The sequence below is a fragment of the Hyaena hyaena genome, unplaced genomic scaffold (assembly GCF_003009895.1).
Source record: "Hyaena hyaena isolate Hyena2069 unplaced genomic scaffold, ASM300989v1 scaffold_1433, whole genome shotgun sequence".
NCBI lineage: Eukaryota > Metazoa > Chordata > Mammalia > Carnivora > Hyaenidae > Hyaena > Hyaena hyaena.
The window spans coordinates 156,933-181,576 of record NW_024082054.1 but is presented as its reverse complement, the minus strand read 5'-3'; the positions used below and the strand labels follow the sequence as shown (position 1 = coordinate 181,576).

General features: G+C 42.1%; 2 protein-coding genes and 1 pseudogene across 2 annotated transcripts; 2 read left to right on the top strand and 1 right to left on the bottom strand.

The window, feature by feature from the left end:
• Positions 1-3,425: 3,425 nt before the first annotated feature.
• On the bottom strand, positions 3,426-4,401 carry LOC120225484 (annotated as a pseudogene).
• A 9,569-nt stretch (positions 4,402-13,970) lies between these two features.
• LOC120225487 (olfactory receptor 7A5-like) lies at positions 13,971-14,903 on the top strand. Its single transcript, XM_039223673.1, has one exon. It carries the CDS (start codon positions 13,971-13,973, stop codon positions 14,901-14,903), a length of 933 nt encoding a protein of 310 aa, XP_039079604.1.
• Positions 14,904-23,223: 8,320 nt separating this feature from the next.
• Positions 23,224-24,156, top strand: LOC120225496 (olfactory receptor-like protein OLF4). The gene has a single exon (XM_039223680.1). The coding sequence runs from the start codon at positions 23,224-23,226 to the stop codon at positions 24,154-24,156; it is 933 nt and encodes a 310-aa protein (XP_039079611.1).
• Positions 24,157-24,644: the final 488 nt, after the last annotated feature.

Genomic DNA, 24,644 nt, shown 5'->3' with positions numbered 1-24,644 from the left:
AAAAACTGAGAGCTTTCCCCCTGAGATCAGGAACACGACAGGGACGTCCACTCTCACCACTGTTGTTTCACATAGTGCTGGAAGTCCTAGCATCAGCCATCAGACACCAAAAGGAAATCAAAGGCATCAGAATTGGCAAAGAAGAAGCCAAACTCTCACTTTTCACAGACGACATGATACTCTACATAGAAAACCCGACAGACTCCACCAGAAGCCTACTAGAACTGATCCATGAATTCAGCAAAGTTGCAGGGCACAAAATCAACATACAGAAATCGGTTGCATTTTTATACACCAACAATGAAGCAACAGAAAGAGAAATCAAGAAACTGATCCCATTCACAATTGCACAAAAAACCATAAAGTACCTAGGAATAAACATAACCAAGGATATAAGAGATCTGTATGATGAAAACTATAGAAAACTTATGAAGGAAATTGAGGAAGACACAAAGATATGGAAAAACATTCCATGCTCATGGATTGGAAGAATAAATATAGTTAAAATGTCATTACTACCTAAAGCAATCTACACATTCAATGCAATTCTAATCAAAATTGCACCAGCTTTGTTCTCAAAACTATAACAAACTATCCTAAAATATCTATGGAACCACAAAAGACCCTGAATAGCCAAATATTGAAGAAGAAAACCAAAACGGGAGGCATCACCATCCCGGACTTTAGCCGCTACTACAATGCTGTAATCATCAGGACAGTATGGTATTGGCACAAAAACAGACACCTAGACCAATGGAATAGAATAGAGAACTCAGATTTGGACCCAAAAATGTACAGCCAACTAATCTTTGACAAAGCAGGAAAGAGTATCCAATGGGAAAAAGACAGCCTCTTTAACAGGTGGTGCTGGGAGAACTGGACAGCAACATGCAGAAGAATGAAACCAGACCATTTTCTCACACCATACACAAAAATAAACTCAACATGGATAAAGGCCTTGAACGTGAGACAGGAAACCATCAAAACCCTAAAGGAGAAAGCATGGAACAACCTCCTTGACCTCCACCGCAGCACCTTCCTACTTGACACATCCCCAAAGGCCAGGGAATCAAGAGCAAAAATGAACTATTGGGACCTCATCAAGATTAAAAGCTTCTGCATGGCAAAGGAAACAATCAATAAAACTAAGAGGCAGCTGACAGAATGGAAAAAGATAGTTGCAAATGACATATCAGATAAAGGGCTGGTATCCAGAATCTATAAGGAACTCACCAAACTCCACGCCCAAAAAACAAACAACCCAGTGAAGAAATGGGCAGAAGACATGAACAGACACTTCTCCAAAGAGGACATCCAGATGGCCAACAGACACATGAAACGATGCTCAGCATCCCTCCTCATCAGGGAAATACAAATCAAAACCACACTGAGATACCACATCACGCCGGTCAGAGTGGCTAAAATGAGCAAATCAGAGGACTCTAGATGCGGGCGAGGGTGTGGAAAAACGGGCACCCTCCTACACTGTTGGTGGGAATGTAAACTGGTGCAGCCCCTCTGGAAAACAGTGTGAGGGTTCCTCAAAAAGTTAACAATAGAACTCCCCTATGACCCAGCAATAACACTGCTAGGAGTTTATCCAAGGGATACAGGAGTGCTGATGCATAGGGGCACATGTACCCCAATGTTCATAGCAGCACTCTCAACAATAGCCAAAACATGGGAAGAGCCGTAGTGTCCATCAACGGATGAATGGGTCAAGAAGATGTGGTTTATCTATACCATGGAATACTACATGGCAATGAGAAAGAATGAAATCTGGCCATGCGTAGCAACATGGATGGACCCTGAGGGTGTTATGCTTAGCGAAATAAGTCAGGCAGAGAAGGACAAATACCATATGTTTGCACGTATAGGAGGATTAGGAGGAACCTAACAGAGGACCAAGGGGGAGAAGAAGGGGGGAAATAGTGGGGGAGAGGGAAAGAAGCAAACCATGAAAGACTCTTGAATACTGAGAACATACTGAGGACTGATGGGTGTGGGGGGCGAGGGTGGAGATGGGACGTAGAGGGGCACTTGTGGGGATGAGCACTGGGTGTTATATGGAAACCCACTTGACAATAAACTATTTGTAAAAAAAAATAAATAAATAACAATAGAACTCCCCTATGACCCAGCAATAGCACTGCTAGGAATTTACCCAAGGGATATAGGAGTGCTGATGCATAGGGGCATATGGACTCCAATGTTCATAGCAGCACTCTCAACAATAGCCAAAACATGGAAAGAGCCTAAGTGTCCATCAACAGACAAATAGTCTAGAAGATGTGGTTTATCTATACGATAGTACTACGAATTACGAATACTATGAAATACTTCGAATACGAATACTACATGTCAATGAGAAAGAATGAAATCTGGCCATGCGTAGCAACATGGATGGAACTTGAGGGTGTTATGCTTAGCGAAATAAGTCAGGCAGAGAAGGACAGATACCATATGTTTGCACGTATAGGAGGATTAGGAGGAACCTAATGGAGGACTGTGGGGGAGAAGAAGGAGGTAAATAGTGGGGGAGAGGGAGGGAGGCAAACCATGAGAGACTCTTGAATGCTGAGAACAAACTGAGGGTAGATGCGGTGGGGAGGAGGGAAAGGGGGGTGATGGGCATGGAGGAGGGCACTTGTGGGGATGAGCACTGGGTGTTATATGGAAACCAAGTTGACAATAAAGTATTTTTTAAAAAAAGAAGAGCAGTTAAAATACTGATATACAAAGGAACATCTGACATATAAATGAAAATACTGTACTCTCAGATTTTGCTCTAGTTTCAAATCATATAAGTTGGTCATAGAGTATAGTTGCTTCCATAGGCAGAGTATTACTCATGACAATTCTTTTTGTTTGTTTCAAGTTTTTATTTAAATTGTAGTTTGGTAACATAGAGTGCAATATTGGTATCAGGAGTGGAATTTAGTGATTCATCACTTACATACAATACACAGTGCTCATCCCAACAAGTGTTCCCCTTAATGCCCATCACCCATTTAGTCCATCACCCGCCCAAATCCACTCATCAATCCTAAGACATACAGATGGCTAACTCATGTCAATTCTTGCAGTAAAAATGTATGAAAGAAAAATTATTTGGTATGACATAGTTGTTTGAGAAAGATTATTCTTTAAAAAAAAAATCTATGTTGCCTCAAGGTAAATGAACATTTCCAAATATTTCAGATCTCATGGTTGGAAATAAAATTCAGAAAGTGGGAAGTACAAAGGATAAATTTGTAGGATATCAGAGAGGGCAGAGTTCACAGAGTGAGTTACATACGTGGCATAAAGACACTGAGGACAAGGAAATAAACAGAAAGAGGAATACTAGCTCTAAAGTCTGAATAAAGATCACAATTTCTGACCCAGAAGCTTTGACCTCTGCAATCATAGCCGCTTCTTCAACCTTATGACAACTGACCATGGAAGGGTCTCCTTCCCGAGGAATGCTTTCAGAGCCCCTTGAATGTCTTTGTTCCTCAGGCTGTAGATGAAGGGGTTCAGCATGGGTGTGACCACCGTGTACATCACCGAGGCTGTTGCACTTGACTGTGAGCTGTGGGTGGCAGCAGAGCTAAGATACACACCAAGCATTGTACAATAAAATAAGGAGACAATGGACAGATGAGATGCACAGGTGGAAAATGCTTTATATTTGCCCTGAGCTGATGAAATCCCACGTATGGAGGAAACTATCTTAGAATAAGAGTAAAGGATCCCAATGAAGGAACCACCAGCCAGCAAGACAGCTGCAAGATACATCACCAAGTTATTAAGAAAGGTGTCAGAACAGGCAAGTTGGAGCATCTGATTAAGTTCACAAAAGAAGTGGGGGATGTGCAAGTGTGCGCAGAAGGAAAGCTGCAACATCATTAAACTGTGTAACAGGGAATTCAGGATACTCATGATCCAGGACATGAGAACCAGCAGCCCACAGAACCGGGGGTTCATGATGACTGTGTAGTGCAGGGGGTGACAGATGGCCACGAAGCGGTCATAGGCCATCACGCTCAGGAGAAAGATGTCCAAGACAGCAAAGAGTATGAGAAAATAAATCTGGGTGATGCAGCCTGCGTAGGTTATGGCTTTGCTCTGAGTCTGGATGTTCCACAGCATCTTCGGGACGGTGGTGGAGGTGAAGCAGATGTCCACAAAGGACAGGTTGGCGAGGAAGAAGTACATGGGCGTGTGGAGGCTGGGGTCTGAGCTGATGGCCAAGATGATGAGCACATTTCCAAACACAGTGATCAGGTACATGGAGAGGAAAAGCCCAAATATGATGGGCTGCAGTCCTGGCTCCTCTGAAAATCCCAGAAGAAGAAAATTTGAAATTTGTGTTTCATTGCGTGCTTCCATGTGGTGGAGGTGACTTCCGGGAAAGAGGGAAATAAAATAACACAAATTTGTATTACTCACAAAATTGAAATGTTACTTTTTTGTATTTTGCCATCCAGAAATTCTTTTTAATAAGTTGTGTATGGATATGGCCCCCTTTCATCTGATAGATTTTTTTAATGGTCAATCAGCTTCTTTCCTAAGAAATCATATATTTTATAGTTTTACTGATAAATGCTTCAAATATTCAGGAATATGAATTGAGTGCTGACCAAGTTTCAGGCACCTCCTAGGCAATGAGTGTAGGGTGCTGATGAAAAAAAAGTCCCTCAATGATGGAGAAAAAATATATAAGCAAATAAGATAATTATGCAATTTTTTGATGGTGAGGGGTGCTGTGAAGAAAAGGGAAACAGAGATAAAGCAGAGAGCAAATAGGGCGTTCTATTTTCATGGGTATTTAGGGAAATTCTGTACACAAGGTGGCATTGGAACACAGATGTCATTTAAGACAGAGAGAGATGCAGGATGAAAGAAGTGTGTGTCTGGCAGAGGGAATGGCCAGAGCAAAGCCCCCGAGGAAGGTACTTGCTTCAAATGTTGAAGTCAAAAAGTAAAGCAAGTGCTGCAAGGGAATGAGCCTGAGGGAGACTGATAATCGACTGTCACACATGTGAGGAGGGATGTGGCCTTTCTGATAAAACTGTGACCTCAGGGTATAGGGACGTCCTTATCCACACTATCTCCCCCTCTGTATTAGTCGTGCTGCAAAGCCACCCCATGAATTGACACAGATCCCCTTCTTGGTGCCTTCTCTTGACTGAGTTCTAGTATTGTGTCACCTTGGCATTTAGGAGTCCTGGCCCCTGTTGTGAAGACAGGGCGCCCTCTACAGGTCACACACATGCAGGACACTGTGGCCTCCTGGCTTGTGTATTTATTTCCTTGTCTTTACAGCCGCCACACTCTTGGTTATGCTGAGAAGGGATACAACCCAAATAGGCCAGATCAGCGATCTTTCCCCTGCAAAACATAGAAACTGTTCCCCAAAATGCTCATTCTTAAGCCTCCCATGGACAAATAAACTTGGAGCTCCATATTGGAATGGCAATTTTCTGCTGTGATTTACACAAACATAACAAAGTCTGTTCAATAAATCAAAGTGACAGAGAGTGAGATACAGAAGGAATGCAATAGATAGGGAGAGCAATGATCTCATAAGCCAAGGTGGTCCTTGAGAGACTGTGAGGAAGGACAATCTCCCTTGTTTCTCCCCTGATTACATCCCCTGATGCCCAGCAAAAATAATCTGAGAATGAAATAAACTTGCTTAAAAGACAGATAGTGATACATTTATGGTGTATTTAAAAAAAACTATTATATTTTTAGCTAAAAATATAAGTAGATATAAATATTAACATATATTATTTATATTAAACATCAAGAAAAATGCGAAAAAGGGATAAACCAACACTTCACAAAAGGAAGTAAACACAATGCAATAAAAGTTGGGCATTTTTATATCAAGCATAGTTGAGATTTTTCTGTACCTCCTGCATCAATATTTGACTGACTTATTTCTATGTGATCTGATAGGGGATGAGTTAACTCCTTTCTCTCTCTTCTTATGTGGCATCTTTCCACTGATATTCTTGGGCTTTGAGTAAAGATCTTTCTCAAACCTGATGGGCACCTTCTAATCTTCATTCTGGATTTCATCCGGCGTCCAAAAGATTCCCCAGACAATGTTCTGTAAATCCTGCCAACATCATGACAGTCTATTATTTTTATACCAAATAACGTGCTTCCTATGATTATGCCTGAGGACATTATGCCGTCCATATATTTATATTATTGTTCTCTGTCCTCAATGCCATACTGTAACATCCAGAAGAGCAGGGACTTTATCCTTTTTGTTCATTTTTGTTTTTAACCAATTTATTTGAATATATGTTTACTATAAAAAGATATAAGAAGGGGCGCCTGGGTGGCTTACTCTTTAAGCATCCGACTTCCGCTTAGGTCATGATCTCACGGTTTGTGGGTTCGAGCCCTGAGTCGGGCTCTGTGCTGACTGCCAGCTCGGAGCCTGTTTCAGTCTTTGACTCCCTCTCTCTCTGACCCTCCCCTGCTCACACTATCTCTCTCTCTCTCTCTCTCCTAGAAATAAATACAAATAAATAAATAAAAAGATATAAGAATATGAAACATTACAGAATGCAAAGAATGAAAGGATTAGGAAACCAGGTTAAAGTAGTAGCTTGAAAACAACCATCATAAGCAAAGTTGTATGAAAAATAAAGCAGACTGGAACAGAAAAAGATAGCAATCCTTAGTAATACCAACACTCTGGATCATGGCAGATGCTTGGTTATTTTTGTTGAATGAATTAGGAATTAGGTCTCAATGTATAAGGACATTTACTATATGGCAAGGTCGTATTTCAGTTTAGTTGGAAAAAGTTGAATTGCTAAATAACAGCTAGAACAAATGGATACCTATCTGGATGAACATTAAATTGGTCCCCTCCCTCAGACACATAACCGACACCAGAGGGATAATGACTTCAGTGCAAGTGTAACCATACAATATAGTAGGAACATCAAGAAAACTGCATCTAACACTTACAGGTGGGAAAAAAACACTAAAATAAAGCAAGAAACTCAGAAGTAAGAAGATAGGTATATTTAAATCAAATTTTTAAATGTTATGGTCAAAAAGTATTTCAAAAGTCAACTGAGAAGCAATGATCTGAGGAAATCTTTTGAAATGCTAAAAAAAAAAAAAGCAGAGGAGGGGGAATAACATATGGCCATATAATCAAAATGATCATCAAATATATGATGCTTGCTGAAACTGAGAGATAGATTAAGAAACCAACGGGGAAATGTCTTTTTCACCCAGGAATCTGGGGGAAAAACTTAGAGCAGTGTTATATTGTGGGTGGTTGGAACTTTTTAAAAAAATATTTATTTAGGGGGCGCCTGGGTGGCTCAGTCAGTTAACCGTCCGACTTCGGCTCAGCTCATGATCTCATGGTTCGTGGGTTCAAGACCCACGTCGGGCTCTGTGCTGACAGCTCAGAGCCTGGAGCCTGTTTCAGATACTGTGTCTGCCTCTCCTCTGTTCACACTCTGTCTCTCTGTGTCTCCCTCTCAAAAATAAATAAAGATTTAAAAAAAAATTTTTTTTAAGTTTATTTATTTTTGAGAGGGAGACAGAGTGTGAATGGGTAAAGGCAGAAAGAGAGGAAGACGCAGAATCCGAAGCAGGATCCAGACTCTGAGCTGTCAGCCAAAGTCATGCACTTAACGGACTGAGCCACCTGGGTGCCCCTGTAGTTTAAACTTTTAAGCAGGTAGTCTTGGGGTTACTCTGAATTTACTGGTGGAAAAGTGGGTTCTACAGGTGGAAGACAGAACCTGAAAGCAGCTATATTACAAATATTCATATTTTTAATGCAGGGTTTCTAAGTCTCTGCATATGGGCATCCTGACCAGAACCTGCCCAGTGGTGGAGTATGTCCTGTGTATTTTAAGGTGTTTAGAGCAACCCTTTAATGATAAAGAATATGAAAGATGAACGAAAGTGTTAGTAGCAGGCATTCTGTGAAACTGGCACAGTCACTGAATAGATACATTAATTACTTAATCAAGCAAACAAATCAACACAGTGACCATTTGCTGTGGGCTCAGTTGAATTGGCTCTCAGGAGATGATGGATTAATGTTCTTGGCTTCCATTCTCTCTGACCCTCTCATCCATGGTGCACTGGGCTGTTGGACTCACCTGGCTGGGGTGTCTGACAGACGGTCTCCATATGGAAGTTCGAATTCCTCCCAGGACAGTAGATAATAGGGACTAAGGTTCTGCCCTCATCCGAGACAGCAGGAAGGAGTGAAGCATCAGCCCCCAGCCAGAATTAGGACTCAGAACAGACAAAAACTCCTCCCCTTCCTGTTCAAGTTCGCACAGACTGACAGACAGGAGCCAGGAGATATTTACAGCTCCCTGTATCTGCTCATTAGGCACATTTCCCTCATCTTACTCCAGCCTCTAGGCACATGATTCCCAAGTGGAAAACTGCTCTGGACATAAAGGATTTTTCTTTTCCTAATGAATCTCGGTTCTCAAAAGACTAGGTTAGAGATCAAGTGAATCCAGTTCTTTTTTTTTTTTTCTCCTTTTCCCTGAACTTGGCCCTTTCCTATTGTGTAAATCTTCTAGCATGTCCTCTCAGCTCAGAGTTATACTTTTCTCCAGTCTAAGAAGGATGAACACACTTGGATTCAGTCTCTTTAACTTCAAAACATTTACTTGCCCTGGGGACCCAGCCCTGCAATCTCCAGTGTCGTTGTCTTCGTCTCCTTCTTCGTCTCCTTCTTCGTCTCCTCCTCCTCCTCCTCCTCCTCCTCCTTCTTCTTCTTCTTCTTCTTCTTCTTCTCCTTCCCCTTCTCCTCCTTCTGAAATAGAGAGAGAGAGAGAGAGAGCGTGAGCACCAGTGAGGCACAGAAAGAGAGGGAGAGAGAGAATCGTAAGCAAGCTCCTCACTGTCAGTGCAGAACCATACCAATATTTCACTATATGTTAACGAACTACAGTTTAAATAAAAACTTGAAACAAACAAAATGAATCGTCATGATTGACACTCCACCTGTGGAAACAACTACACTTTATGACAAATTTGTGTGATTTTAAAGTAGACCAAAATCGAAGACTATGTTTTTACATGTATATGTCTGAGGTTCCTTTGTATATCAGTATTTTAACTACCCTTCTTGATAGTGGACACAACATATTAATGTGTCTTACAGTTGTTCACTGTGTTTTATTCTCCTCATTAGGATCCTGGTCTCTTAGTACCTTGTGTCCATAATGTACATAGTCACTATCTTATTCAAGTGTCCACCAAATACGTGTCTCCCAGGGGCGCCTGGGTGGCTTAGTCGGTTAAGCGTCCGACTTTCGCTTAGGTCATGATCTCGCGGTTCGTGGGTTCGGGCCCCGCGTCGGGCTCTGTGCTGACTGCCAGCTCAGAGCCTGGAGCCTGTTTCAGTCTGTGACTCCCTCTCTCTGACCCTCCCCTGCTCACGCTGTCTCTCTCTCTCCTAGAAATAAAAAAAAAAAAATACGTGTCTCCCAGAGAATTCTTCATGGAACAACAAACTTTATTAAATAGATTGACTTTAGAATATGATCTTAGAATCTAGGTGCCCTTTAATATGATAAGCAAAATTTTATTTTATTTAAAAATGTTTTAAATTTCAATCAGAGTTAGTTTTGTTGAGTCCAAAAAATATGTACAGAGGAAAAGCTGTATGTATATAGTGCGTGTGTTTATTTCAAATAAACACACAAATGCCTATGAACATAAACACAAACTCACTTTTTAAAAAATCTTATCTGAGTATAGTTGGTGACAAGGTTAGAGTAGTTTCAGGTGAACACCATAGTGATTCAATTTCTCTCTTCATTATGTGGTACCCACCACAAATGTAGCTGCCGTCTGTCATCATACAAACCCATAACAATATCACTGACTATTTTCCATACCCTGTGCCTTTTTCCCCCAAGACTCACTCATTCCATAACTGGAAACCTATATCTCCCATTGCCCTTCACCCATTCTGCCCATCCCCCCACGTCCCATCAGGCAAATCATGACTTTTTTCTCTGTATTTATAGATCTCATTCTGTTTTCGTGTGTGTATTTGCTTATTCATTTAAAATTTTTTCTAAATTTTATTTATTTTTGAGAGAGAAGTGTGGGGAGAGGCTGAGAGAGATGGAAAGACAGAGAATACCAAGAACTTCCTGTCACCACAGGGCCTGATATGGGGGATTGAACTCACAAAACGTCAGATCATGACCTGAGTCAAAATCAAGAGTCGGATCCTTAACCGACTGAGCCATCCAGGCACCCGATATTGATTCATATTAAAGGCAAGCTCGTGTATAATCTCCTATTTTATCTTGAAAGCAAACTTAAGAGAAAGTTGAAGAGTATAGCTATTAAAAGAATAAATGTTTGAATTAACAGGCACTTAAAAGAATATAGATGTGTAGACACAAAGATTTAAAGTAAATAATAGACATATGTTTAAATGATGAGTTACTTTTCCTGTCATCATGCCTCATAGATGTCAAAATTTGAAACATGTTTACATTTATGCCCAGAGAAATTCTCTACCAGCTAAAGAGGATGAAAATCTGTAAATTGATTTTATTTCCACTTCTACTTAAAGATGAGATTACAATGCAAAATGCCTTTACCCAGGGGAAACTAAGTGAATGAAAGGAGAAGCTTAATCTCAGATACTTAACAAAATTTCATTGGAACAATATTTGTATTCAAGTCCTAATGCTAATGTAAAATAACTACATTAATGTTTTAAAATGCATTTATGTTCTTACATCCTGTGGTTCTCATTGGTCTAAAATGAAAATGATTGCAAGACTTGATTTCTTCTCAAAGCTACATGGAAGAATCTGTTTACTTTTCTATTCCAAGCTCATATTATACTGCAAAAAAAATCTCAATATATTTCATATAATTTAAAAATTCTTTCTTTTAAATTTTTTTTTTTATTTATTTCTAGGAGAGAGAGAGAGACAGCGTGAGCAGGGGAGGGTCAGAGAGAGGGAGTCACAGACTCTGAAACAGGCTCCAGGCTCTGAGCTGGCAGTCAGCACAGAGCCCGACGCGGGGCTCGAACCCACGAACCATGAGATCATGACCTAAGTGAAAGTCGGACGCTTAACCGACTAAGCCACCCAGGCGCCCCTAAAAATTCTTTACAAAGAAGGGATAAATGGCAGCTCTTAATTGTGATGTAGTATGAAATTCCTGTGTTTGCAAATGTGTCATGAAGTCAAGGTATATAATGCTCAGGGTTGATGTAAAGGAACTTCATTATCCTCCCTGTTGAAAAAGAAAACAGGAATATTCTGTATACAACAGGGTAGTGTCTCCACCACAGCCAACAGTTTGGAGATCCAAGGGGACTAATCCAGACAGACTGCTCAGTCCAAGACTTTGGAGAAACGTTGACATTAGGGTTGGGATTAGGTGCTGGGAAGTCTGAACCCTGAGAGCAGCAGAGTTCATGAGGAAGGGAGTAATCGACACTGAATCACTTGGTTGTAACCTGGTCTATCGGGAACACAGAATCTCCAAGAAAACTTTCCTTAGTCTCCAGACCAGTGTCCCCAGGGAAATCATGGTGCTCCAAAGAGGATCAGGAGGGAAGCGTGGCTCATGAATAGACAGAGGAAACTATATAAATATGTCCTGTGCACAGTCCCTCTGCTTGTGCCACCTTGGGCTGATGGGAACTGGTTGTTTATTCGGAGTCAAAGCTTGGCTGGGAGACTCATGTTAGCCTCCTTCCTGTCATTTTGTGTGGGGACAGAGTTTAGTCACCACCAATAACCATCTGGAAGGAATTCAGACTGCCACATGGAGACCTCTCCTTCAGAGCTCCCAGCCAGGTGAGTCTGAGAGCCACGCATAACCTTCAGGAAAGGCTCAGAGAGAATCAACACCAGGTGTATTTACCTGAGGTCACCACCCAGCCCTCAGCCGAGCCCAGAACCTAGAGATCTCTATGGTCACTTGCTTGCCTGACCGTGCCATTCTGAAAACCTACAGGGAACAAGGTCAGGGAAGGCCTTGCTCCATTGGTACTTGCCTTATCTGGTGGAGTCTCAGTAGAATGAAATAAGCGTGTGTGGTGTAGAGCCTCACGGAGAAATCTTATGAAGATGGTGACTTAGAGCCAGATGGTTGTCAGGGTGTGTGCAGAATTTCATAGAGCAAGGTCTGAACAGAACTTTGGGTGTTGTGCAAACCAGAAACAGGACCAGAGTGTGCTCTCTACTCTTGTTGAAAAAGAGGTGACAACACAAACTCCAGGAAAAACAAAGATGCCTCATCTGAAAAGTGAAGGGCACTTGTCCACCTTCTCTAAGATCACAGGACATCCAATTGGTCACATAAATACAAAACGGGGCCAGAAAAAGCAAGTCTCTTACTGCTCCATTGTGTCCTGCCCAACTTTTGCTGAACTTTGCATATTTCCTGTGCTGAAGTGTTGATTTACTCCCTTAGCACACTTTTCTCTTGGAGCATTCAGTCTGTAAGGCGATCAACACCCTGAAGATCCCACTAATTTTGTCTCCTGATCGAATTTAATTTTGCTCCTTATTATTTGTGCTGGACATCAAGGAGGTAACAAGAGTTGGAATGTTGTCAGAACCAGGGAGGCTCTTTCTTCTTCACAGGCCCTCAGGTTTCAGAGACCATGTGAACCATCAGATCTTCTGTGCCCCTTCAATTTCATTTCACTCTCTTACTCCTTCTCTCTCTCTCTGTCTCTCTCTCTGTCTGTCTCTCTCTGTCTTTGTCTCTCTCTCTCCCTCTGCTTTTAAGCAGATTGTTTGTATTTCTTTAAATATAGGAAAGAAAATGAGCATGCCAATCTGACTTGTCAATCTTATTTGTTCATGGGAAGCTTCCTCATCAGAATTTCAGGTACTATTTTAACATTGTTTCCTGGAATGATAATGGATCTGGGCAGGTTTACTTACATCCACTCCGAGCTTAATTGTTGGGGCTGGGGCTGAGAAGTCATAGTAAAAAAACAGCCCAGGGAGCACTCATGTGAGGTGTGTGTGTGTTTGTGTGCCTTGTGGAATGAGATCCATCCTCAGAGCAGGGGACGCAGTCTAATATATTCCAAGGTGATTCTTATAATACAGAAGCCAGAACTCAATCAACATACTGTATTCAAGAGGCTCCCATGTAAATTTACAGGAGACTCTGCAGGTAGATGCTAAAATGCAAGCAGTACATAATGTGGCTAAGTGACTCCTTTCTCTTGAAGGGGAACCAGCAGCGAGGTCACTTATTCTTTTGAAATGGCCTGACACCATCCCTGATCTCTCTCCTGCCCATTCCCCTTCCCACACATGCTTCCTGTTTTGGACTCCAATAGCTCAAAGTAGTATCATCCCCAGGGCTTCTCCAGAGGCCATTTCCTCTGCCAGCACACACCCCCCCCAGACATGCTCATGGCTCCTGCCCTTTTTCCCTGCAGGTCTCTGTTCAAATGTCACCTTGTTTACTGGTCTTGACCAAATACCGATTACAAAATTACACTCATATCCACTCTCCTTTATATCTACTTTTGTTGTCTTCATAGCACTTGACACCCTCTGATGTCTTATTAATATTTTTATTTGTTTCCATCCATTCTCCGTCACTGGACTATAGTGGCTTTTGGTTTTCAGTATCCCGTGCTCATTGCCTAGACAATGCCTGGAACATGTTTGGCACTCGGTACATATTCCTCCAATACAGGAAAGATAGTCCTGGTAAAACATGAAAACTCTTGACCTCTGCTGGGGAGTGCAACAATGAGACCAAAATACCTAATCTGAGATGAAACGGGAAGGAATCTCTGCAAAGGGACAATCCTTTTGACACAAAAGGACAAGATACTGAAATGAACTTCTCGACTGGACAATATAAATGGTAGCATTTCAACCATGTGAGTAATCTGTTCATGTGAAAATTAATAGTATCTTTTTCCTCCTTCTGGAGTTCAGTGCAACTCCATGGAACCAGGAAATATTACACAGGTATCAAAATTTCTTCTTCTGGGATTTTCAGACGAACCAGAACTGAAGCCCCTCATATTTGGCCTCTTCCTCTCCATGTTCCTGATCACTGTGTTAGGGAACCTGCTCATCATCCTGGCTGTCAGCTCTGACTCCCACCTCCACATGCCCATGTACTTCTTCCTCTCCAACCTGTCCTTTGTGGACATCTGTGTCACCTCCACCACCGTCCCCAAGATGCTCCTAAACATTCAGACTCAGAGCAAAGTCATAACCTATGAAGACTGCATCACACAGATGAACTTTTTCTTAGTCTTTTCAGGGATGGACGACTTTCTCCTGGCTGTGATGGCCTATGACAGGTTTGTGGCCATCTGCCACCCCCTGCACTACATGGTCATCATGAACCCCCGGCTCTGTGGGCAGCTGGTTCTGGTGTCCTGGGTCACGAGTGTCTTGCATTCCTTGTTACAAACCTCAGTGGTGTTGCGGCTGTCCTTCTGCACAAAGGTGAAAATCCCCCACTTTTTCTGTGAACTCAATCAGATGATCCAACTTGCCTGTTCTGACACCTTTCTCAATAACTTGGTGATGTATCTTGCAGCTATGCTGCTGGGGTGTGGTCTGCTTGCTGGGATGCTTTACTCGTATTCTAAGATAGTTTCCACCATAATCAGGATCTCGTCAGCTCAGGGCAAGTATAAAGCATTTTCCACCTGTGCATCTCACCTCTCGGTTGTCGCCTTATTTTATTGTACAGTCCTAGGAGTGTACCTTAGCTCTGCTGCTACCCAGAGCTCCCACTCAAGTGCAATGGCCTCAGTGATGTATGCGGTGGTCACGCCCATGCTGAACCCCTTCATCTACAGCCTGAGGAACAAAGACATAAAGAGGGCTCTGAAAAGAATCATTGGGGTGCCAGTGATGTGAGGTCTAACCATCCAAGGGCTGAAGACGTGCTTATGATTTCAGGGCTCAAATCCAGGAATTCCTATTCTTCAATCAGCCTGTGGAAGTAGAATCTGCTCCTTCTCCTTCTATTTATTTCTTGGAATTTCAGTTTGTTTGATCAACTTCTCTATACATTTAAATACTCACTTCATTAAAGCTTCTGCTGTGGCTGAAATAGAGACAGTTTCCCCTTTGTCTATTTTCACATGCCTGCAATGTTTTCCCCAATCTTGGACAAAAAAATGCCTAAAACTTCTGTAGCTTACAGGGGACTAGTTGGATTTCTTAAAATTAATTTCATTCCAAATGACTTATACCATGCCAAGTAAATTTCCCCTAGATTTCCTGAGAGCTTTATCATGTGTTATATTCTTCATATGGAATAAAGCTACACTTGGTCAGTAAGCCATTTCCATAATTTTATTGTATAGGAGAATACAAAACCACAGTTTCCACCTTGATTCTGTCAGTCTTTTACTTCACTTTCTTTACTACTCTACCTGATGATGTGGACTCTAACGTTTTTCCATTTAAGCCTCAGACTATTGACACCTTGCTCTGGCTAAGAAATCTCAAGCCCTCATCTGCGCCCATGTGCTTCCGGACATTCCTACAGATCTTTCCATGACCTCAGCCTGTGCTGTGGCTGCACCAGCCCTTGGGTTCTCATTGTGATTGCAAGACACATATCAGCAACATCGGTCAGAGAACTCTAAAAACACAAGGTTTATTACTCATATAAGCAGGAGGGCACATGGGATGTTCAAAAGCCATTCAGGGAGGTCTCATAAAGGGAGAGAGAGTTCAAGAGGAAGAGAGAGAGAGTCGCTGAGGGATCTGGCTTTATTAAGACCCATGGCCAGGATGGCTAGGTGTTTGAGGATTCATTTTACTGGAGAATTTTATTGAGTAGAATTTGTGTGCTGAAGGGGAAAAGCTGATTCACTGATGTGTCAGTATCTAGTATATAAAGGGTTTTCTGAAGAGGTACTTCACGACTGGGGGTAGCTTATCTGGTAATTGTGTAACACATCTGACAATATGTTTATTCAACGTGGTTGTGTTTGAAATAGATCCCTAAGAAAGTAATGCTTCATTACAGTCACTTGATCTAAACATGCTGTTATGCTTTGTAAGTGGTCTCTTGGTTTTATTCTGTTATTCAGCTCGGGGTCCAGAAAGCCTACCATAGCCACCAGGAAAACCTGATTAGCAAATACGTATCTCCCAGTGGAATGTACTTAGAAAGACACATTTGAATAAATAGATAAACCTGATATGTTCTTAGTGTCAGCATTACCATCAATATGAGAAGGCAAAATTTCAAAACACTCATTTTGTTACACACAAAATATTTCTCTCATTTTTTTTTTAAACCACAGTTCATGGTATGCATCTATTTATTGAAGCAGGAAGATGGTGTTCACAACTGAGGGAGTTTATTCATTGAGGTGCAGGGTTGCTTAGTGTCTTCTATGTTTTATCACTGAATTATCTTCCAGTTTCTGCTTGAAAACTTCTAATGCGATCTGTTCATACGATTTTTTCCATGGTTACGTGAAATAACGTCCTCTTCCTAATATATGTCACAAAGCCTCCGGGATGGCGAATGAACAGAATCAGCACCATCTATATAATACCTTTTTTCTGCTCTGAAATCTCTTCCACCTGCGTGACCAGAGCATGCTTCACACAGGAAACTGGAGGCCCTGCTAGTCGTGTGGTTCAGGGTCCCCAGTACTTCTGCACAAATGAGCATGAACTTCAAAGTCTCCCAGGCTGATTAGCAGCCCTGTTCAGTAGGCTACATTTACCTTCTTTGCTATAAGAAATAACATATTACAGGTACTGGAGATTAGGATGTGGATATATTTGAGAGAGTCTCATTCTATTTACTGTAAAGGCTTTTTCATAAGGGCATTATTTTGGTCACTTATCAAAGCAATAAATACAGATTTTACACCACCTGAAGGATGAGCGAATTATTGAAGGAACTAGTCTTTCAAAATTACATGCACGTGATGACAATATTCGATGCAGGAGACTTAAAACTACCTACACACATCTCTAACACAGGATCATCTTCTTGCAAAACAAAAAGTGGTCCACAGACCCAGACCTGCACTTCCATATCACGCAAAAATGCAGAGTCTCTGGGCCACTTAGGGCATGTGATAAAATTTTGCATTTGTAGTAGGATTTGTGTGGATTCACAGGCACATTGAAGTTGGAGAGATACTGGTCTAGCTGGGTTTCTCACCTTATATGGTTGATGTTTGTGGCAGGATAACAGTATTTTGGGGGTGCTTTCCTTTCCGTTGCGAGTGTTTGGCAGCACCCCCTTCAGAGTTTGCCAGACATCCCAGGGGGAATTCATTTCTGGCTGAGAACCACTGCCTCAAGTTTGAGAGCTGGAAGCATCCTGACAGAATGCCACTCAAGGGACACCACGTACTCAGATACTAAATTTGGACAGAAGACCAGACACTGTCCAGCACCGTTTATACATTGTAGAATGGAGTTCATAACTATACTTCCTCGGGGATGTTTATAAAGATTAAATCAAAACTCCCTATGAGACGTTAAGCTCACACAAAGAGATCTAAAAACATCTGTTATATTTACCCGCCATTTTCTAACAAATGACCAAATGACAGCTTTTAACTTGTTATGAAACAAGTGACAGAAAGTGTCTTGAAGCCAATCTGGGTAGTACCCAAGGTTTATTATCAGAAGAAGTCACTTCTCTGCTTTATTAAGAAGAGCAGTAGACACTGGGTCTCCTCATTGGCTCAGTCAGTTGATCTTCTGTCTCTTGATTAAGGCTTAGGACAGGACCCCATGGTTACAGAATGGAATCCCCAGATTGCTTCTGCACTGAGCGTGGATTCTGCTTGGGATTCTCTCTCTCCTCTTTCTCTGACTCTCTCAAAATAAATAAATCACATTTAAAAAGATTCTCTTTGTCCCTCTCTCCCTCCCCTCCTCTCCCCCATCATGCCTCCTCTCCCCATCTCTCAAAAACAGACAGACAGACAGACAGACAGCTGGGTCCCTGGACAACTGGAAATGATACAGCTGGGTCCTTAAGACAGTCAAAGCTTGGAAGATAAAGAGAACTAAGCCAGGTGGGTTTCTACATCTTAGACTTGAAGAAAAGTATATCTGAGCCGACATAAGGTAGTAGAAGATTTACACATCAGGAAGGGGACAAGTTCAGGGAAAAGGGGAGGGGGGAGGAAGAACTGGATTCATTTGATCTCCGACCTAGTCTTTTGGGAACCAAGATTCATTAGGAAAAAATACTTATGTCCAGAGCAGTTTCCACTTGGGAATATGAGATTAGAGGCGAGAGGGAAATGTGCCTAATGAGCAGATACAGGGAGCTATAAATACCTACTGGTCTCCTGTCTGTCAACCTGTGTGACCTTGGACAGGAAGGGACATGGGTTTTCTCTGTTCTTCCAGGTTCTAATTCTTGCTGGGGACCCATGCTTTACTCCTTCCTGCTGCCTCAGCTGAGAACAGAGCTTTAATTCCTATCATCTGCAGTCCAAAGAGGCATTCAAACTTCACAAAGAGACCTTGTCAGACATCCCAGGCAGGTGAGTCCAACAGCCCACGGATGATAAGTCAGAGAGAATGGAAGCCAAGATCATTAACTTGTCTTCACCTGAGACCCAGTTCAACTTAGTGCAGGACAACTCATCACTATGTTCATTTGTTTGATTGATTAAGTAATGTATTTATTCAGTGGCTGTATCAATTTTACAGAGTGAATGCTCACGCTTTCGTTGATCTTTCATATTCCATTTCATTAAATTACTATTAAAGCAACGGCAGTTTATTTTACCTCATGGTCTCTCAGGAAGCACACGAGTTTATTAAACAATTGCTCTGCCTCATCCATTTCATTCCCCCCACTCTCTCCCTCTCTGTCTGCTGAACAGACTTTTTTATGTTGGTGTAAATCACAGCAGAAAGTTGCCATTCCAGTGTGGAGCTTCAGATTCATTTGTCACGGAAGGCTTAAGAATTGGCATTTCTGGGAACCATTTATATACTTGGCAGGGAAAAGATCGCTGATCTGGCCTACTTGGCTTGTATCCATTCCCAGCATAACTGGGATGGTGGAGTCTATAAAGACAGGGAAATACACAAGCCAGGAGGCCATGGTATCCTGTGATTTGTAGAGAGTGAACAGTCCTCAAAAAAGGGGTCAGGACTCTGAAATCCCAAGGTGACACAATAGAGGGGCCCGAACTTAATCAAGAGAAAGCACCAAGAAGCAATCTGTGTTAACTCATGGGATGCCATGGTAGCATGATGAATACAGAGGGAGAGGTAGTGTAGACAAGGACATCCTTGTGCCTTGAGGTCACAGTTGTACCAGAGAGGCCACTTTGCTCCTCACATGTGTGACAGCATCTGTCATCAGTCTCCCTCAGGCTCATTCTCCTTGAAGCACTGGCTTTGCTTTCTGACTTGAACTTTTGAAACAAGTACTTCCCTTGGGGCCTTTGTACTGGCCATTCCCTTTCCCAGGTAAAAGCTTCCTACATAATCCTGCATCCACGTATCTGTTTTATACAAGGTCTGTGTTCCAATGTCACCTTGTTTGCAGAATTTGCCTAAATACCCACTAAAATAGAACGCCCTATTTGCTCCTTCTTTTTTTTTTTTTTACAAATAGTTTCTTGTCAAATTAGTTTCCACATAACACTCAGTGCTCATCCCCACAAGTGTCCTCCTCCATGCCCATCCCCCCTCCCCCCCCACATCCATCAGTCCTCAGTTTTTGTCAGCATTCAAGAGTCTCTCATGGTTTGCCTCTCTCCCTTTCCCCCACCATTTCCGCCCTTCTTCTCCCCCTTGTTCCTCCGTCAAGTTCCTCCTAATCCTCCTATACGTGCAAACATATGATATTTGTCCTTCTCTGCCTGACTTATTTCGCTCAGCATAACACCCTCAAGGTCCATCCATGTTGCTACACATGGCCAGAATTCATCCTTTCTCATTGCCACGTAGTATTCCATGGTATAGATAAACCACATCTTCTTGATCCATTCGTCCGTTGATGGACACTTAGGCTCTTCCCATATTTTAGCAATTGTTGAGAGTGCTGCTATGAACATTGGGGTACATGTGCTCCTATGCCTCAGCATTTCTGTATCCCTTGGGTAAATTCCTAGCAGTGCTATTGCTGGGTCCTAGGGGAGTTCTATTGTTAGTTTCCTGAGGAACCTCCACACTGTTTTCCAGAGGGGCTGTACCAGTTTACATTCCCACCAGCAGTGTAGGCCTATTTGCTCCTTCTTTTATTCCTATTTGTTTTCCTTCATAGCACCCCTCACCATCTGAAAAATTATAGAATTCTCTTATTTGCTTATAAATTTTTTTCTCCACGATTGTAGGAACTTTTGTTCTTCACCACCCTGTACTCATTGCATAGATAGTCCCCAAAACATGGTCAGCACTCAATTTATAATATCTCAGGAAAATTATAAAATATATAATTTCTTACAGACGAAGCTTTAAAAACTACATCAATGTGGCTGAAGGAATCCCCTAAAGGGGCCATAGGAATCCCCTAAAGGAAACCATATCCATATACAACATATTTAAATGAATATGTGGGGCACCTGGGTAGCTTAGTCTTGTAAGCATCCAACTCTTGATTTTGGCCCAGGTCTCCACCATAAGCCAACATTTTGGAGATCCAAAGGATCTAATCCAGACTGATTGCTTAGTCCTAGACTTTAGGGTAATGTTGAAATCAGGGATGGGATTAGGTGCTGGGATATTTGAACTCTGGGAGCAACAGAGTTCATGAAGTAGGGTATTCAACACTGGGGTCATGCGGTTATAACCTGGTTTATTGGGAACACAGAATCTCCAGGAAATCTTTCTTTGTGTCCACACCAGTGCCGCCCAGGGAAATTGTGTGCTGTAGGCTGGAGAAGCAGGAGGGAAACATGTCTCACGAACAGACAAAGGAAACTATAAATATCTCCTCTGTGCAGTCCTTCTGCCTGTGTCACTGGGGGTGATGGGACCTGTTGTTGCTTCTAGAGTCCAAAGCTCAGCTGGATGACTCATGCTAGCCTCCTTCCAGCCATCTTTTGTGGGGAGAGAGTTTAGTTGCCACCAATAACCATCCAGGAGGAATTCAGACTGCCACAGGGAGACCTCTCCCTCCGAGAGCCCAGCCATGTGATTCCGAGAGCCCAGCAGGTCCTTCAGGAAAGGGTCAGAGAGAATCAACACCAGGTGTGTTTACCTAAGTCACCTGAAAGCCACCAGCCTAGCCCAGAACCTGGAGATTTCTATGGTCATCTGCTTGCCTGACCATGCCATTCTGAAAACCTACAGTGAACAAGGTCAGTGAAGGCCCTCGATCCTTTGGTTCTTGCCTTATAAAGGTGTAGTTACAGACGAGTGAAATAAGTGTGTGGTGTAAGGGCCTCAGGCATAAATCTTATGAATATGGTGATTTAGAGTCCAGGACTGTCACAGTGTTTGCAGAATTTTGCAGAGCAAGGTCTGAACAGACCAGAAACATGACCAGAGTGTGCTCACTCCTCTTGTCAAAATAGAGGTCACAACACAAAGTCCAGAAAAACAAAGAAAAGATGCCACATCTGAAAAGCGAAAGGGACTCGTCCCATGTTCTCTAAGATCACAGAATATTCAACTGGTCACATAAAAATGAAATAGGCACAGAAAAAAACAAGTTTCCTACTACTTCATTATAACCTACTCAACTTTTGCTGGACTTTGCATATTTCTTGTGCTGAAGTGTTGGTTTATTCCCTTAGCACACTTTTCTCTTGGAGCATTCACTCTGTAAGGCAATCAACACCCTTAGCCTCCCACTAATTTTGTCTTCTGATAGAATTTAATTTTGCTCCTTATTATTTTTGCTGGACATCAAGCAGGTAACAAAAGTTGGAATATTGTCAGAACCAGGGAGGCTCTTTCTTCTTCACAGGCCCTCAGGTTTCAGTGACCATGTGAACCATCAGATCTTCTGTACCATTTTGATCTCATTTCACTCTCTTGCTTCTCCCCCCACCCTTCTCTGACTATGAGCACATGGTTTTTCTTTAAACACAGGACAGAAAATGAGCATGTCAGTCTGACTTGTCCATTTTATTTGTCCATGGGAAGCTTGATCATTGGAATTCAGGTACCGTTTTTACATCGTTTGGGAGGAATGATAACTGATCTGGCCACATTGGTTTATAGCCACTCTGAGCTTAATTATTGGGGCTGGAAGTGAGAACTCATGGTAAGAACACAGTTCATGGAGTGGTGATATGGGGTGTGTGTGTGTGTGTGTGTGTGTGTGTGTGTTAGTCTTGTGGAGTAGGATCCATTTTCAGAGCAGCGGTACCTTATCTAATATATTCTAAGTTGATTCTAATAATACAGAAGCTAGCATTCAATCAACACATGGTATTCAGGAAGGGCTCCATGTCAATTTACAGGAGACTTTGCAAGCAAATTCTAAAACATAAGCAGTATATAGTGTGAGTGAGTGACTACTTTCTCTTGAAGAGGAGCCAGCAATGAAGGCCACCTGTTTCTTTGAAATTGACTGACAGCATCTCTGTTCTCTCTCTTGCTTGTTCCTCTTCACACAATGCTTCCTATTTTGGACTCCAATAGTTCAAAATAGTATCATCCTCAGGGTCTCAGCAGAGACCATTCCCTCAGCCAGCACACACTTCCCCAGACATGCTTGCAGCTCCTGCCCTCCTTTCACCAAGGTCTATGTTCACCTAATGTCACCTGTTACTGGTCTTGACCAAATACTGATTACAATATAACACTTATATCCACATTCTTCTTTATATGTACTTTTGTTCCCTTCATAGCACTTTGACACCCTCTGAGGTCTTATTAGTATTTTTATTTGTTTCTATTCATTCTCCATCATTGGATTAGAGTTGCGTTTGGTTTTCAGTATCCCATGCTCATTGTCTAGACAATGCCTGGAACATGTTTGGCACTCGGTACATATTCCTCAAATGCGCAGAAGATATTCTTAGTAAAACAGTAAAATGCATGACCCCTGTTGGGTAATGCAGAGAATGAAACCAAAATACCTAACCTGAAATGAAACAGAAGGGAATCCTTCAAAGGGACAAACTTTTTGGGACAAAAGACAAGATACTGAAATTAACTACTTGACTGCACAATATAAAAAAAATAACGTTTCACCTCTGTATGTAAACCATTCATATGAAAATTAATGATGTCTTCTGTCCTCTTTCCTGGTGGTCAGGGTAACCTCATGGGACCAGGAAATGATACACAGATATCAGAATTTCTGCTTCTGGGATTTTCGGAGGGACCAGAACTGCAGCCCCTCATATTTGGGCTTTTCCTCTCCATGTACCTGATCACTGTGCTTGGGAACCTGCTCATCATCCTGGTTGTCAGCTCTGCCTCCCACCTCCACACGCCCATGTACTTCTTCCTCGCCAACCTGTCCTTTGTGGACATCTGCTTCACGTCCACCACCGTCCCCAAGATGCTGTGGAACATCCAGACTCAGAGCAAAGTCATAACCTATGAGGACTGCATCACACAGATGAACTTCTTCATAATCTTTTCAGGGTTGGACATCTATCTCCTGGCTGTGATGGCCTATGACAGGTTTGTGGCCATCTGCCACCCCTTGCACTACATGGTCATCATGAACCCCCGGCTCTGTGGGCAGCTGGTTCTGGTGTCCTGGGTCACGAGTGTCTTGCATTCCTTGTTACAAACCTCAGTGGTGTTGCGGCTGTCCTTCCGTACAGAGGTGGAAATCCCCCACTTTTTCTGTGAACTCAATCAGATGATCCAACTTGCCTGTTCTGACACCTTTCTCAATAACTTGGTGATGTATTTTGCAGCTATGCTGTTGGCTGGAGGTCCACTTGCTGTGATCCTTTACTCTTATTCTAAGATAGTTTCCACCATAATAGGGATCTCATCAGCACAGGGCAAGTATAAAGCATTTTCGACCTGTGCATCTCACCTTTTAGTTGTCTCCTTATTTTTTTGTACAAGCCTAGGAGTGTACCTTAGCTCTGCTGCTACCCAAAGCTCACAGTCAAGTGCTGTAGCCTCAGCAATGTACACAGTGGTCACGCCCATGGTGAACCCCTTCATCTACAGCTTAAGGAACAAAGACCTAAAGCTGGCTTTCAAAAGAATCATTGGAGTTTTATTGATATGAGAGCCAATCATACTAGGGTTGAAGACTTGCCCATGATTGCAAGGCTCAAAGCTTCAAAGCCAAGAATTAGTTATTCTTTAATTAGACTGTGGAAGTAGAATCTGCTCCTTCTGTTTATTTCCTGAAATTTCCACTTTTTGATGTCAACTTTTCTTTACATTAAAAAACAACTCACTTCAGTAAGCTTCTGCTGTGTCTGATATACAGAATTTCCCCTTTGTCTGTTTTCACATGTCCCCAGTGTTTTCCCCGATCGCAATCAAATGTCTGGAAATTTCTATATCTCACGTGGGACTAGTTGGATTTCTTAAAGTTAAATTCATTTCAAATGACTTCTACCAATCCAAGTAAACTCCCCTAGGTTTCCCAAGAGCTTTCTCATGTGTTATTTTCTTCATATGGAATAAAGCTACACATGGCCACTAAGCCCTTCACATAATTTTATTGTTGAGGAGAATACAAAATCACAGTTTCCACCTTGATTCTGT